Here is a 17,272-nt window from a genome sequence, read left to right on the forward strand (position 1 = left end):
GAACTAAAGAGTTCTCATACTTCCTTTTCATGGAGAATGAAAGACCTGCCAAGGAACTTTCTTAGTCTGTATGCTTCTAGGGTTTTGAACATGTGAACGATCTCTAGTTGTTCATGCTCATAGACAGATTCAAAATCTACCTGCATAATGTTATGAGAGAATGGAATAATCTTCTTAGCCATCGTTAGGGTTTGAAGAAAAATATAGACAAAGAAGATTAGGATTTCTTTTAGAGAAAAGGAAAAGCATAAAGGATTTTAGGGTTTTTGTAAATCTCAAAGAAAGCGTGAAAATCCTTTAGGCGTGTAAGCCATCCTTAAATAGAATTTTAAAAGCCGTCTGTCCTAAAGAGGCATCATTCAAATATAAACAGTCATTATATTAAAGCGCTTTCCCAAGAAAATCATCATTTAAAAAGACGTCATTTAAAAACCATCATAAAAACTATCATTAGTTAAAAAATGTGCATTAATTAATTGTCAGATTTATTAGTCACATTTTTAACAATTATAGACAAGTGTTTTCATTTATTTGATATTTAAAAATATGTCTGTTCAATTTTTGGGCGGGAAAAGTACATTGACAACTCATGTAACTTTAGACAGCTATCCCACTCGTTCGAACCTGAGATGTCTAAGGACGCACGTAGTTAGATGTTGTCTAATTTATCTGCATGCCTTACATCTAAGCTGGGTAGATATCTTGTTCGGACGGCGTCTAATTACGCATGTCTACAGACGCTTAGCATACGTCTATTTGGATGACGTCTAATTACACACATCTACAGACGCTTACATACGTTTGTTTGGATGGCGTCTAGTTACGCACGTCTACAGACGTCTAACCATGCTTAAAAGCAAGTTGCTTAAGCACAACTCGTCCGATACATGGTTCCTTTAGACGACTGATCTCATATGTCTAATTTGAAACATCCGTCTACACGCGTCTGTCCAGTCACTTTAATTAACAAATTTCCCCCTCAATTTGTGCATGTTTAATTAAATTAAATTAATTTAGGTCCACAAGACCCAAAACATTTCGGAAGTAAGAAAAAATAGTCTCGGGGAGTGGCTTCGTGAACACGTCTACCATTTGTTGATCTATTGGAAAATATTCTAGTTGAATATGCTTCTAACTGACATGCTCCCGGATGAAATGGTGTCGGATGTCGATATGCTTCACCCGAGAGTGCAACACTAGCTTGTATGTGATCGTTATTGCACGGGTGTTGTCACAGAAAATTGGTGATTCGTCCGCCTCAATGTCGTAGTCCCTCAGCTGTTGTTGAACCCATAAGAGTAGAGTGTGGAAGCTTCCTGTAGCAAGGTACTTAGCGTCTACTGTAGATGTGGAGAAGAACGTTTGCTTCTCAATAAACCAAGAGATCAAACGATCACCAAGGAACTGACAAGTTCTACTAGTGCTCTTCCGATCGATCTTGCAGCCAACATAATCTGCATCAGAATAGCTAATTAAATTGAAACTGGAATCCTTAGGATACCAAAGTCCCACATTTTGTGTTCCCTTTAAATACTTACAAATACCCTTAGAAGCAATATAGTGAGATTGTTTAAGGCTAGCCTGAAATCTTCCACAGACGTCGATAACAAATAGGATGTCTGGACGGCTGGAAGTTAGGTAGAGGAAAGAACCAATGATCCCTCTATATGCAGTGATATCGACACTCTGTCCATCTTCATCCTTGTCGAGCTTGCTGGAAGAATTCATTGGAGTGGCAGCAGCTGAGCAACTCTCCATTCCGAACTTCTTTAGCACCTCCCTTATATACTTGGCCTGGTTGATGAATATGTCATCTTCTAGTTGACGAACTTGAAGAACAAGGAAAAATGTCAATTCTACCATCATACTCATCTCAAACTTGTCTTGCATCAACTTAGAGAATTTCTCTCATAGTTTGGGGTTAATTGACTCAATTATGATATCATCTATATAGACTTAACAAGCAAAATATGAGAATCTTTAACATATCTACACAAAGTTTTATCTATTGTGTCAATAATGAAATCATGATCAAATAGAAACTTTGTTAACTTGTTTAAGACCATATAAAGCTTTGTCAAGTTTAAAAACACGATTAGGAAGAGTGTGATCTTGAAAGCCATGAGGCTGTTCAACATACACATTCTCATTTAAAATTCCATTTATAAATACACTTTTACATACATTGAAAAACTTCAAATTTTTTGAATGATGCATAAGCTAGGAAGATTCGAATAGCTTCAAGCCTAGCGACAGGGGAGAATGACTCCTCAAATTTAATTCCTTCTTCATGTCTATAGTGTTGAGCTACCAATCGGGCTTTGTTTCTCACAACCAAGCCATCTTCACTAAGCTTGTTTGGAAAAACTCATCTTGTTCCAATAACTAATTGATCAGTCGGTCTTGGAGTCATATGTCACACTTTATTTCTTTCAAATTGATTCAACTCCTCTTGCATAGCATTGATCCAATATGGATCAAGCAATGCTTCATTGATCTTCTTTGGTTCAATTTGAGAAATAAAGGCAGAGTTTTCTATTTCATCCAATAATTGGTGTCTGGTCCTAAGAAGAGCATTAGGATTACCAATTATTAATTCGGGTGGATGATTTCTGTTTCATTTGAATCTTGGTTAAGGACCAGAAGTCTGGTCAGGCGGCCCCATGACATCCGGACTTTCAACCATCTGCTGACTAGTCTAGACGTCTGGTTGAATCTCAACCGGATTAGTTGTCTGATTAAACGTGTCATTCCTGATGACTAGAGCTTCATCATCACTATCAGATTGGAGTTTAAGTACTTCCAACATGTTAGCAACTTCAATGATCTCATTAGAGTTACTCTCAATAGATTCATCACAAACTACATGATAGGATTCTTCAATAGTTAGTGTTCGAATATTTAACACTCTATAAGCTTTACTAATTGAGGAGTAGCCTAGCATGATTCTAGCATCTGCTTTAGCATCAAAAGCAGTCAAATTATTTTTCCCATTATCATGAATAAAACACTTACATCTAAAAATTCTAAAATATGAAACTTTAGGAGTTCTTCTATAAAATATTTTGTAAGGTGTTTTATTAAACTGTTTGTTAATCATTGATCCGTTTTGTGTATTGAAAGTTGTGATTATGGCTTCTACCCATACCTTTTGAGAAACACCTGAGTCGGCTAGTCTCGCCACTTCCTTAAGTGTTCTGACTCTCCTCTCAATAACACCATATTTCTATGGAGTTCTGGCACTAGACAACTTGTGTCTAATACCAGACTCCTCGAGGTAAGAAAATACGCGTTTGTTGGTGAATTCAGTTCCCCGGTCACTTCTAATTTTGATGATGCTTAAAGATTTTTCGTTTTGAAGTCTTCTAAGGATTTTTATCAAATTTGCAATAGTTTGATCCTTAGAATGTAAAAATATAACCCAAGTAAATCTTGAAAAATCGGACCGAAGAGGACCATGTGCACTAGTTCCAAGCATCAGTTGGATTGAGCTTTCTCTTTACTTTTAAAAGTTAATCTAACTTGTTTTCCAACTGGCAAGCAGGACAAACCTTATCTTTTGAAAACTTCATCTTAGGTAAACAATAAACTAAATCATGTAAATAGATGTTGTTAATAGTTTTGAAATTAAGATGACTTAATCTCTTATGCCAATTCTGAACTTTTTTTGGCTATCATGCATAAGGGATTAAATATCTTATTTTTCCATTTCATTTTGTAAGAATTTCCTACTATACTTCTGGTCAGTAGGCTGTTACCCTGCTGATCCTTAACCAGACATGCATGTGTTTGAAAATCAACAGTATATCCATTATCACACAATTGGCTTATGCTAATCAGGTTATAACACAGGTTCTCAACAAGTAACACGTCTTTGATGGTGAGGTTACCATGGATAATCTTACCCTTACCCATGGTCTTACCCTTGTTGTTATCACCAAAGGTGATCTTAGACCCTAAGCACTTCGTCACTTCGGTTAGTTGTCGTTTGTCTTCGGTCATGTGTCTGGAAACACCACTTTATAGATACCAGGCGGATTCTTCTAAATAGTTGACATGTTGTACCTATAAAGAAACATATTTACAACCTTTTGGTACCCACATTCAATTAGATCCATGATTATTCAGTCCCTTAGACTCCCTCATGGCCATCGTCTTAATATCTCATTCTCTAGGCAGAGCACGCATGACTTTGATTGCAACCTCTTTGTTGCTGTAAGTCTTGCCCATTTTGAAGAGAGCGACGATGATCTTATTTAATCTTTAATCAAGTTCAGTCATCTTCTCTCCGGGACGCATCTTGATGCTGTCGAACTACTGAGTGGAAATCATGATTTTGTTATCTTTGGTTTGCTCATTTCCCTCACATAGGTTGACCAACCGCTCCCAAATTTCTTTGGTAGTGATGCAGTTAGTGATCTTACTGAACATGTTGTCGTCTAGTGTCTTATAAAGAATGTCAATTGCCATGTTGTCAAGGTTGTTCTTCCTCTTATCTTCAGCGGTCCATTCTAACCTTGGTTTCTCCGTCATCTTAGGAGTTCCATTGGGGTTAGTAGTGGAGTTGGCCTCCATTTTCTTTATTGGGCCATCATTGATGACATACCACATGTCATCATCGAGTGCAGCCAAATGCGCCCGCATTCTCAACTTCCAATTATCGTAGTTTTCACAAGAGAACATTGGGATTTTGTTGACAATGGTAAACATGATTCAAGAGATTAATTCTTGAGAATAGAAAGCTTGTCTCTGATACCACTTGTTAGGATAATATTAACAATAGAGATGGGGTCTGACTGCAGTTAAAAGCTTATGACTTTCAAATCAATTTAAACTTTGTTAGAAGTTAAAACATGTTTCTATTATTCGCAAATCTTCACAAGCTCTTGAAAGAATTCAAATGTGGAACAATTTGTTTGATTTGAAGCGTCATACAAAGGAATGCAAACAATAGAAAGTAACGTACACAAGGAGAGCGTGTAATTTAGAGTTATCTAGAGATGATTGAGAGATTTATTCGTTTTCCTTGAGCTTCTATTTATACTTGAAGTACACCAACAATCAAATCTTCTACTTAGACACGTGTCCTCTTTTCATTGGACGACCGCCTATAGTAGGAGATGGTACAAGAGGGATATTAGCGTTGTGATCGTGACTGTACCGGACTTATAGTGTGTCGAATATTTTTAAAGATCGTGTTGTACTGGAAAGGTACAATGAGGGAAATTTTAATGATAAAGGCGTACGTGACAGTTGTTCATTCGATGCTTGAGCTGACTTGTTAGACTGTTGAAAACGAGAATTGTAAATGAGCTGAGAGAAAAGATGTATGCCTCCTTTATACGTCTGATGAAGTCGGACGGCGTCTAACTACGCATTCCTTTAAACCACATCTAAAAGAGTTAGATGACGTCTACTCGCGCACTCCTTTAGACCAGGTCTAAAGGAGTTGGACGACGTCTACTCGCGCACTCCTTTAGACCACATATAAAGGAGTTAGACAATGTCTACTCGCACATTACTTAGACCACGTCTAAAGTAATTAGACGACGTCTACTTGTGCATTACTTATACCACGTTTAAAGTAATTAGATAATGTCTGCTCGCGCATTACTTAGACCACGTCTAAAGTAATTAGACGACTTCTACTCGCGTATTACTTTGACCACGTCTAAAGTAATTAGATGACTTCTACTCGTGCATTACTTAAACCACGTCTAAAGTAATTAGACAACGTTTGCTCGCGCATTACTTAGACCACGTCAAATGTAATTAGACGACGTCTTCTCGCGCATTACTTATACCACGTCTAAAGTAATTAGACGACGCCTGCTCTTGCATTACATAGAACACGTCTAAAGTAATTAGATAACGTCTAAATAGACCACCTTCTTTAGATCTGTAACTACACAACGACAAATTACCCAACTTAGTTTTATTTAATCCACATCATCAAAATTATGCTGTACATGTTCTTGTATGTTAATTAATTATTTCTTTCTTAATTATGTTGTACATATTCTTCACTCCTATTTTCTTTTTTCTTTTTTCTTTGTTTAATTTAATCCCAACATAATCTCATTTTACTTTTCTTGACATTTATTTTTAAAAGGATATTAGAGATATTTCTCCAATATTAAAACTCCATCTCCTTCTCAAAAAACATATGATGAAGAAATGTGAAGGAGATTATGTTTGGAGGAGAACTTAATAAAAAGATACATTTTGAAGTTTATTAGATAGATAAAAATACACTACTAGTGTTTTCAAATAAGTCTTATTGAGTATAAAAAATTATAATTTTATTAAAAACTTATTTGAAGTGTATCATTTACATTTACATTTACATAGAATAATAAATTATTAATGTTTATAGATTTTAGATCTATATTTTTCATAAAAAAAATAATAAAATTTAATACTTATAAAATTAGAATTAAAATTTTAATTTAAATCACTAGCTAGGTCAAAAAGTTTTAAATGCCTTATTTTGAATATCATCCACAGACACTATCTTATTTGACTCGTTTATAAGATAATCTATTTTTCAAAAAAGAGATAATTGTGATCAATACCTACCAACAATAATTATTTATATATTTATAGAATAATACCTTGGAGAATATCTCTTTGTGTAGTATGTATGACTCATACGATTTTGACATAGATATCTCATCGATGGACTGTTTTAAAACATTACATACCATAGATTTCAACTCAAACGTATAATTCAAAATTTCAAACTAAATTATTTAAGAAAAAAATATTTGTTATTTCTAGTCAAGGTCCAATTCGGGAGCACAAATTATATGTAACGTTTATTTAACATAGAAATGGAAGGAGAAATTACAATTTGATTTTATATATATATGATAACATGGTTTACATTATATATAGAATTGTTTATTTTAAATACTATTTATGTTTATGAGACTTTAGAGTAGATAGTTACTATTTTTTTGCTCTTTCCTTTATCCTTTGGGGCGGGTTGATTACATGCGTCTATACCCCAAGGGTTCTCAAATGCCCAAGGGTTCTCAAATGGTTCAATTCTATTACTTTGCTTTTCGAAGAGGTTAGAGATCATAAGGTTTTTATCATCAGCCAAATATCCATCTTCAATGTATTGATAGATCTTACCTTTCTTCTTTTCATTTGCTGGTTCATCTACTTTGGTTGACTTGGAAGAGTTTGGTTGTTTCTTATCCATTTTTGAGCTTTGTTAATATGTATTTTCTTGTTTTCTTATAAAGTATCTACACTTTCTTATAATATTATCAATGATCAAATTTATTAAGATCATTCGAGAAAATATTCTTAACTAATTAATATGATATCAGCATGACATGCATATTAAATTTTTTATTTTATTCAATAAAAATAAGTAAATTTTATATTTTTTTATATTTTATGTTAGTACAATAATATTCTTAAATACAACATATTCTCTAAATTTATTACTCGTCACATTAAAAGGAGATTACATTATAAAAATAATAGTATAAAAATCATTAAATTATGCTATACAATCGTATTAGGGTTGTACAAAAATCTTCCAAACTAATGAATCAACTTAAAAATAACAGTTCAAACTATTTATCAAATAGGACTTACCTTAATAAACATTTTTTTAAATCAATATTAAAAAGAGAGAACATTGTGTGACAATGTCAATATGTGATCATTTTAAAAGAAAATAAATGTGATTTATTATCTTATAATAATTTTATATACTTTTGTGTCCTTTCACTAGTTATTGAAACTAATAAACTTTTTACTATTTATTTATATACTAAATTTGATAAATAGAAACAATAAAAAGAATCCTAGAAATTAGTGAAGCTGAAAATGAAGAAAATAGGAAAACACTATTTTGTGTATTCATGTATTCTTACAAAATATTTAAATTTATATTAAAGTAGTTTTAGAAAAAAAAAATTAATTTTAATAATTATATGTGAAATGTTGATAGATAAAAATGAGATCCTAAAGTGCACTGTCACAAACAAGCTGGGTGAATTAATTTAGTTGTCTTTAGTTTGTACATACTCTTCAATTTAGTATTTGATATTTTTTAGGAGGTTGAGTTTTGGTAAATGTTGTCTAACGTATCAAACCGATTTTCTAATCGGTTAAATTGTATAGACTAAACACAACTTCAAAATTTGTTAGTTTGGAAATGCATTAGAACATTTCATTTCTATATCCAAAATATACAATGAATGGACCTATAAAACTAAACTATTTAAACCTTGAGATAGACTCTATACAATTATAGAAAATTAATGGGACTTTCGTCCATATATTCCAAACTCATTTTACTTTTCTAGACATTTATTATTAAATGTTTATTCCAGATATTTCTCCAATAATAAAACTCTATCTCCTTCTCCAACTGTTTTTAAATATGATGAAGAAATTGATATGAATAAGATTATGTTTGGAGGATAACTAAATGAAAAGTTTCTTTTTAAAATTTATGAGATAAATAAAAATAAATTACCAGTGTTTTCAAATAAGTCTTTATGAGTATAGAAAAAAATTACAATTTCATTTAACTGACTTGAAGTGTATCATTTACATTTTCATAAAATAATAAATTATTAATGTTTATATATTTTAGAGGTAACTGTTAATATTTCTTTTCCTTTGGGAATGATTTTCTATTTCTTGTGTCTGCTAAACTGCGAGATAATTCATTTACGTTTTTAGTTTTTTAGCTTTTATTCAGAATGTTACGACTTCAAAATCATTCTAGATCTGTCTTGAATAATCTCTTAAACTCGTGGTTTTTTCTCGTTTTTAAGAATTTTTAATGAAATGACACTAAGTCGTTAAAAAAAAAGCTACCAGAGAACCGATGTTCATTGTTATTGGCTAAATTTTCATTGTCGCAGTTTAGCGTAGCTTTGCATTCCATAGCATAATTTATTCCCTTTCTTGTTTTCAATAAGATTAATTGGATTGGAAATATTGAAGTTGAGTTTGGTTCAAATGAGTCATTATAGTTGTTGTCCTCTAAATTAGTGGAAGAGGACAAATCGTGTATTGGTTCGTTATCCATTCTTCAATTAGCTTAAAAGACTATGTTTTGCGCATATTTATACTTTGCCAATAAATAATATAAATGTTGGCGATAAGAAAAATTCATTAAGATCACGGGAGAAAAATACTTTTTTAATATGTGATTAAGGTTAGCTTTTATATATAGTAATATTAATAATGATTTTCATCTAAATTAATATTTGATCATAAATTAGAAAATTAAATTATATTGTCCTTTCTATTTTGAACAAACAAATAATTTTAATAAAGTTGTGTTTGTTTATTGTGAAACAAAAACTAGAATTGAAATTGAGGTATACTGTCATAGTTATTAAAAATCTATATATTTATTAAAAAAACATTAAAATTTTAATTGAAATCACTAGTATATGCGAAAAAGTTATAAATGCCTTCTTTTGACTATCATTCCTATACTCCTATCTTATTTGGCTCGCTTTTGAGACAATTTATTTTTAAAAAAGAGAGAGTTCTAATTGGTGTTCACCACCTTCCAACACCAATTCTCTATATGTTTCTAGAATAATACTCCACCATCTTCTCCAACTAAATATTTCTATGTGTAGTATGTAGGACACATACGGTTTTGACATAGATATCTAATCGGTAGAGACTATTTTAAAAAATTACATACCTTAGAATTTTCTTCACACGTATAATTTCTAAAGTTAAAACTAAATTTCTTATGAGAAAAATATTTGTTGTTTCTCGTTAAGGTCCAATCCGGGAACACAAATTATATGTAAAGTTTATCGAACATAGAAATTGAAGAGAAATTATAATTTGATCATATATATATATATACACTATCATGGTTTACATTACATTATATATACAATTATTTATTTTAAGTAATATTTATGTTTATGAGACTTTAGAGTAGATAGTTACTATTTTTTACTCTTCCCTTTATCCTTTGAGGAGGGTTGATTACTTCCATCTATACCCCAAGGGTTCTCAAATACCCATGGGTTCTCAAATGCCCAAGGGTTCACAAATGGTTCAGTTGTATTACTTTGTTCTTCAGAGCGGTTAGAGATCAGAGTTTTTTTGTCATCGGTCAAATATCCATCTTCAATGTTTTGATGTTTCTTACCTTTCTTCTTTTCGTAAGGTTCGGCCACTTTGGTTGACTTGGAAGATTTTGGTTGGTTCTTATCCATTCTTAATTTGTTCTTTGTTTATACTTATTTTTCTTGTTTTCTTATAAATTACATACACTTTCTTATATATATTTATATGTGTCTTAGATAATATTATCAATAATCAAATTTATTGAGATCATTGGAAAAAATATTCTTAACTAATTAATATGATATCAGGATGACATGCATATTAAAATTTTGATGATATCAATAAAAAATTGTAAATTGTAAATTTTATATATTTTATGTTAATTCAATAATTTTCTTTATACACCATAGTTTATAAATTTATTACTCTTCACATGAAAAGAAGATTACATTATTAAAATAATAGTGTAAAAATCATTATATTATACTATAGAATTGTATTATGGTTGTACAAAAACCTTCCAAACTAATAAATCAACTTAAAAAATACATTTCAAACTATTTCTCAAATTGGACTTACCTTAATAAATTATTTTATATATAAATATTAGAAAGAGAGAACATTGTGTGACAATGTCAATATGTGATTTATTTTAAAAGAGAAGAAATGTTATTTATTCTCTTATATTAATTTTATTTACTTTCGTGTTGTCATTTCTCTAGATATTGAAATTGATAAACTGTTTACTATTTATATACTAAAGTTGATAAATCGAACCAATAAAAAAATTTTCTAGAAATGAGTGAAGCTGAAAATTAAGAAAAGAGGAAATACTATTTTGTGTATTCATGTATTCTTAACAAATATTTAAATTAATATAAAATTTTATTTAAGTAGTTTTAGAAATAATGAACTTAATAAACATCTGTGAAATGCTGATAGATAAAAATGAGATCCTAAAGTGCACAAGCTAGGCGAATTAATTTAGTTGGCTACATAATCTTTAATTTAGTATTTGATATTTTTTTTAGGATGTTTTATTGAGTTTTGGTAAATGTTGTCAAATGTATCAAACAAAACTTCTAATCGCTAAAATTGTATCGACTAAACAAACATCTTCAAAATTTGTTAGTTTGGATATGCATTAGAATATTTCATTTCTATTTCAAAAATATACAACGGACCTAAAAATCCAAACTATTTAAACTATGAGATAGACATATGATACAACTATATGGTAATTGATTATAATAAGTCAATATTGTTATGAATGTTAAATTGTGGATACCTTGCGGTATTTCTAATTTGATGAGGGGCCAAATTAGAAATTAGCATAATAAGGCAGTTATGACGGTTATGGTCCCCAAAAGGAAGAAGAAATTATAAAAGGGAGGCTGGTTGATAAAAAATAAGAACTTATTTTTATCACACGCTCTTTCTCTCTGGATCTCCATCATCGGAGAAATAAGGCTAAAGGATTTCTACCGACCATCTCATCTAATCATGTTTAAGGATTCAGGTATATATATATTCCGTTTTTGTCTTTCATATCTCAAGAACAAGAATGAAGATATAGGGTATTATAGTTTATGATTTAAGTGTATTATGAAATTATTTAAATTAGAAAGACTTATTCTTATATATGAATTTAGGGAGACTTGTTCTTGTCATGAATTTAGGGGAAAACAAATCATCGGTTTCATAATTTTGAAGTTTGTTGTATAGAGAAACCCTAATTGGGAAACCCTATATTGAAAGTAAATCATCGATTTTATAATTTTGAAGTTTGTTGTATAGGGAAACCTAATCATAAGTGTTCTGCAATCATAAATTGAAAGGTAACGGTTTAACAAAGTGAAAACCATAAGTTGAAATGTATGATGAATATTTTTTTTGGGAAATAATTTTATTTCGGAAATAATTTTATTTTATTATCTTTTATTAAAAAAAAAATTCGGTAAAATATTTTTTTGAGAAATAATATTATTTCAATTCCTATTTTAAAAATGGAAATAATTTTATTTCATTATCTTTTATTAAAATAAAATTTGATAAATATTTTAATTTTGGGAAAATAATATTATTATTGAGTATCATTAGTAAATAATATTATATAATTATTTTATTGGAAAATAATTTTTTTATTTAAGAATTTTTTAAAAAATAATATTATTTAATTATTTTATAAGAAAATAAAATTTTAAGAAAAATAAAATTTTAATTTTATTTTAACACAGTTAAGTTTCTAAATAATACTATTATTTATTTACTTAAATTAATATAAGAAAGAATCTAACTCTTTTAATTTTATTTAGGTTTTAATCTTATTAAATAATTCAACAGATTGTTCTTTATTTAAATTAAATAAATTAAGTTATGAAGTCACCAAATTGACCTCTCTAATTTAGTTTGTTTAAATCGAATTTTGAATGTTTGTAATGGTGAATTTTAATGTGACTAAATAATCGGCCTAAATGAAGTTTACTAGTTGACCGAAGTTTACAATTACCTGTGATAATAAGCACATAACAATTATAAATATATTTTTTTTACATGAGAATGTCCAATCATTTCAAAGAAAGGTTTGTTATTTGTCATGCATTATTGTTAGTGTTTGATTATTGCAACAAAATATCACTAGCAGTTAAATTTTATTGTCCAAAGACTTGAATTTAATGGTGCACTAGATATTTTGGATGGGATTTACTGATTATTTTAAATTTGATTGAAAATTAAAGAATTGAGCATATTAGTTACAGTTTAAATTATGTTTTAAGCTAATGTTGCAAATATTAATGTCAATTTAAGTTCAGTCTCAGTCCTTAATGACTCTAACTTTAAGGATTGGAAAGAGAACGTTCAGATAGTTCTCGGTTGCATGGACATGGACCTTGCGATACAGACAGAGCAACCCACTACTCCTACGGTTATTAGCTCTCCTAAAAAGAAGGCCAAATTTGAGAAATGGTAACGCTCTAACCGCATGAGTCTTATGATCATAAAGCGTGCAATTCGGAGGTGTTCAGGGGTGTCGTGTGTGAAGACACCACCAATGCTAAAGATTACCTTGCAGAAATTGAAAAGCGCTTTATTAAAAGCGATAAGGCTGAAACAAGCACTATTCTTAAGAGCTTGATTTCAATGAAGTATAAGGGAAATGATAATATAAGGGAGTACATCATAGAGATGTCTAATCTTGCATCAAAACTTAAGGCACTAAAGCTTAATTTGCATGAGAATTTACTTGTGCATCTCATTATGATTTCTCTTCTGGTTCAATTCAACCACTTTAAGGTCAGTTTCAACTGTCAGAAAGAAACGTGAAACTTGAATGAACTAATTTCTCATTGTGTTCAAGAGGAAGAGAGATTAAAGCAAGAAAGGGCAGAATGTGCTCATCTAACAAGCACCTCTAAGGATAAGGGAAGGAAAAGGAAGAATGTTGATGTTGCTCAGGGTCCAAATACAAAGAAAAAGGTTAACAATGACTGTTTCTTTTTGCAATAAGGTTGGACATCTAAAGAAGGATTGTACTAAATATCGTGCATGGCGCGAAAAGAAAGGTACATTTCTTAATCTAATTTATTCTGAAGTTAATTTAGCATCAGTACTTGGAAATATTTGGTGGTTAGACTTCGGTGCTACTACTAACATCAGTATTTTAATACAGGGTTGCCTGATCTACCGAAAGCCTAGTGATGCTGAAAGACGTATCTTTCTGGGCGATGGAAAATCGGTAGAAGTTGAAGTAATTGGACACTTTATATTGTTGCTTAGTTCTGGTTTCTATTTGGACTTAAAGGATACTTTTATTGTACCTTTGTTTAAATGAAATTTGGTTTCTATTTGTTATTTGGACAAACATGGTTATTCTAGTTTGTTTGGAAATTGTCAATTTAAGTTATTTATTGGTACTTCGGATGTTAGAACCGGTTCATTAATGCATTATGACAATCTTTATTTACTTGATATAATTGCTTTATATAATGAAACCCTGAATGTGGAATCAAGAGGTACTAAACGAAAGCTAAATAATAATAATTCGGGTACATTATGTCACAAACGCTTAGGTCCCATCTCTAGAAATAGAGTTGAACGTCTTGTGTCAGATGGGATTCTAAATTCTATTGATTTTACAGACTTTAATGTCTGTATTTCAGCCATCACGTTCTTGCTTGTATCAATTTTCCCGAATTCTTGTACTTCTTTCGCATTATTTTTGTTCTTTTTTCCCATTGTTGAAGAGAAGAACATGATAATAAAGAAGAAAAAATGCAGAAATAGGGCAATTCAGAAACCCTAAATATTTAATGACTAAATCGTTTTAAAAGACAACCTTCCGAAAACACCCAAGATTAGAGAACTAATCGACGCTCGCAACTAGGAAACAAACGTCCAAAAAAGATTTCGATAAAATTCTAATAGATTTAGGGTTAGCGTCACTTACTTTGTGAATCGTGTCGTTCGTGCCGATCGTGATGTTCATGCCGATTGTGTCGACCGTGCCGATCGTGTTTCTTCATTATCCATTCTTTAGTGTTATTAAAAGACTAACTTTGTTAATTGTTTTTAGTATGTTATTGATTAAACTTCAATTTTATACATATTTATATTTTCCCAAGGAATATTATCAATGTTGGCCATAAGAAAAAATCATTAAGATCGTGGGAAAAAAAATAATTATGTAATATGTGATTAGGGTCAGCATTTATATATAGTAATATTAATTTTGATTTTCATCTAAGATTAATATTCGATCATTAATGAGAAAATTAAATTTTTATAGTTCTTTATAGTTTGAAATAAATAAATATTTTAATAAGTTTGTGTTTGTTTATTGTGAAACTAAAACTACAATTTAAATTGAGGTTGTAATTCGAAATCTATATTTTTCATTAAAAAAATTAAAATTTAATACCTATAAAACTAGAATTAAAATTTTAATTTAAATCAATAGTCTAGGTAAAAAAGCCATAAATGCCAATTTTGACTATCATCCACATACTCTCTTATTTGACTCGCTTATGACACAATTTATTTTTCAAAAAAAGATAGTTGTTTTCACTACCTCCCTACAACATTTTTCTATATATTTCAAGAATATATCCCCACCTTCTTCTCCAACTGAATATCTAATGTGTAGGACACACATACGGTATGTCAGGTTTTGACATAGATATCTCATTGCTAGAAACTATCTTAAATAATGGTTTATCTTGAACTTTACCTCAGACGTATAATTCTAAATTTAAAACTAAGTTTCTGAAGAGTTAAATAATTGTTGTTTCACTTCAAGGTGCAATACGGGACACAAATTATATGTAAAGTTTATTGAATATAGAAATGGAAGTGAAATTACAATTTGATCATATATATATATATATATATGAAATCATGGTTTACATTACTTTATATATAGAATTGTTTATTTTAAGTACTATTTATGATTATGATTACTATTTTTTTCTATTCCCTTTCTCCTTTGGGGCAGGTTGATTACTTCCGTCCATATGTGAGAAGGTACCCAAGGGTTCTGAAATGGTTCACTTCTTTTACTTGGGTCTTCAGAGCGGTTAGAGATCTGAGGTTTTTCGTCATCGGCCAAATATCCATCTTCAATGTTTTCAGGGTTCTTACCTTCCTTCTTTTCATTACCTGGTTCCGTCACTTTAGTGGACTTGGATGATTTTGGTTGTTTATTATCCATTCTTGGTGCTTTGTTAATACTTCTTTTCTATTTTTCTTATAAATTATCCACACATTCGTATACATATTTATATGTGTCGTAGATAATATTATCAATGATTAAATTAATTAAGATCATTGAAGAAAATATTCATACCTAATTAATATGATATCAGGATAACATGATGACATGCATATTAAAATTTTGATGATATCTATATATATATATATATATAATAATTCTTAATTATTAAAGTGTCTAAATTATCGTATTGGGATCTGTGGTTAATTTGGATATATATTTAAGAGTAATGGATATTTGTGTCAGATTGTGGGTTGACCCGCCCATAATCTTAAAACGGTTAAAAATAAAATTGAAATGTTATATGTATGTTTTGAACTTAACCTAACAAAACAAGTATAACCCTTTAATCAACTAAGCTAATAAGACTTTATATTTTATATTCAACTTTTTAACTAACTAATCTATATATATATATATTGATGCTTTATTTTTAAAGTGTCCGGATTTCCGGGTCGAGAGATGTGGTTAATTTGGATATATATGTGAGAATTAATGGATACTTGGGTCGAATTGTAGGTTGACTTGCCCATAAACTAAAAATTGTTAAAATAAAATTAAAAATAATGGACGTATGTTTTGAATTTGCAACTTAACAAAACAAGTACAACTCTTTAATCAACTAGGCTAATATGACTTTATATTTTAAATTTAACACCAAATTTGATGAACGTGAGACGTTTTAACAATATAAGTTCAACTTTTTAACTAACTAATCTGAATTGTCGGGTCGAGAGCTGTGATTAATTTGGATATATATTTGATAGTAAATTAAAAATGCTATCACAATTTCACCGTAATTTTTTTTCTCGGTTTATATGTGAGAGTAAATGGATACTTGGATCGGATTGTTAGTTGACCCTCCCATAAATTTCAAACGGTTAAAAATAAAATTAAAAATGCTATATGTATGTTTCAAATTTATAACCTAACAAAATAAGTACAACCCTTTAACCAATTGGACTAATAATATTTTATATTTAAACTTAGCACCAAATTTGATGAACGTGGAACGTTTTAACAATTCAAATTCAACTTTTTACCTAATTAATATATATATAATGATGCTTAATTTTTAGAGTGTTTGGATTGTCGGGTCGAGAGTTGTGGTTAACTTGGATATATATGAGAGTAAATTAAAATTGCTATCACATTTTTCACTGTAATTTTTTTCTCGGTTTTATATCATTACTCGTGAAAATACACGGGCTACATTTTAGTTGAATAAAAAATAGTAAATTTTATATGTCTCTATATTTTATGTTACTGCAATAATATTTTTAATATAACATAGTTTCTAAATTTATTACTCTTCACATTAAAAGGAGATTGCATTATAAAAATAATAGTATAAAAGTTATTATATTATGCTATAGAATTGTATTAGGTTTGTACAAAAACCTTCCAAACTAATCAATCAACTTACAA

At 30.0% G+C, this 17,272-nt stretch overlaps 1 protein-coding gene across 1 annotated transcript; it reads left to right on the top strand.

The window, feature by feature from the left end:
* Positions 1–12,961: 12,961 nt before the first annotated feature.
* Positions 12,962–13,584, top strand: LOC124934915. The gene is made up of 3 exons (XM_047475406.1): positions 12,962–13,044; positions 13,104–13,371; positions 13,438–13,584. The coding sequence occupies exons 1-3, from the start codon at positions 12,962–12,964 to the stop codon at positions 13,582–13,584; spliced, it is 498 nt and encodes a 165-aa protein (XP_047331362.1).
* Positions 13,585–17,272: the final 3,688 nt, after the last annotated feature.

This window comes from Impatiens glandulifera, chromosome 4 (assembly GCF_907164915.1).
Source record: "Impatiens glandulifera chromosome 4, dImpGla2.1, whole genome shotgun sequence".
NCBI lineage: Eukaryota > Viridiplantae > Streptophyta > Magnoliopsida > Ericales > Balsaminaceae > Impatiens > Impatiens glandulifera.

What these genes read in the sequence shown, in the direction of transcription:
- LOC124934915 (XM_047475406.1), top strand. Translation starts at nt 12,962, where the DNA reads ATGGACCTTGCGATACAGACAGAGCAACCCACTACTCCTACGGTTATT. An exon ending in AAGGCCAAATTTGAGAAATG is followed by an intron (nt 13,045 to 13,103) that starts GTAACGCTCTAA and finishes GGAGGTGTTCAG; the next exon opens with GGGTGTCGTGTGTGAAGACA. An exon ending in TTCAATTCAACCACTTTAAG is followed by an intron (nt 13,372 to 13,437) that starts GTCAGTTTCAAC and finishes TGTGTTCAAGAG; the next exon opens with GAAGAGAGATTAAAGCAAGA.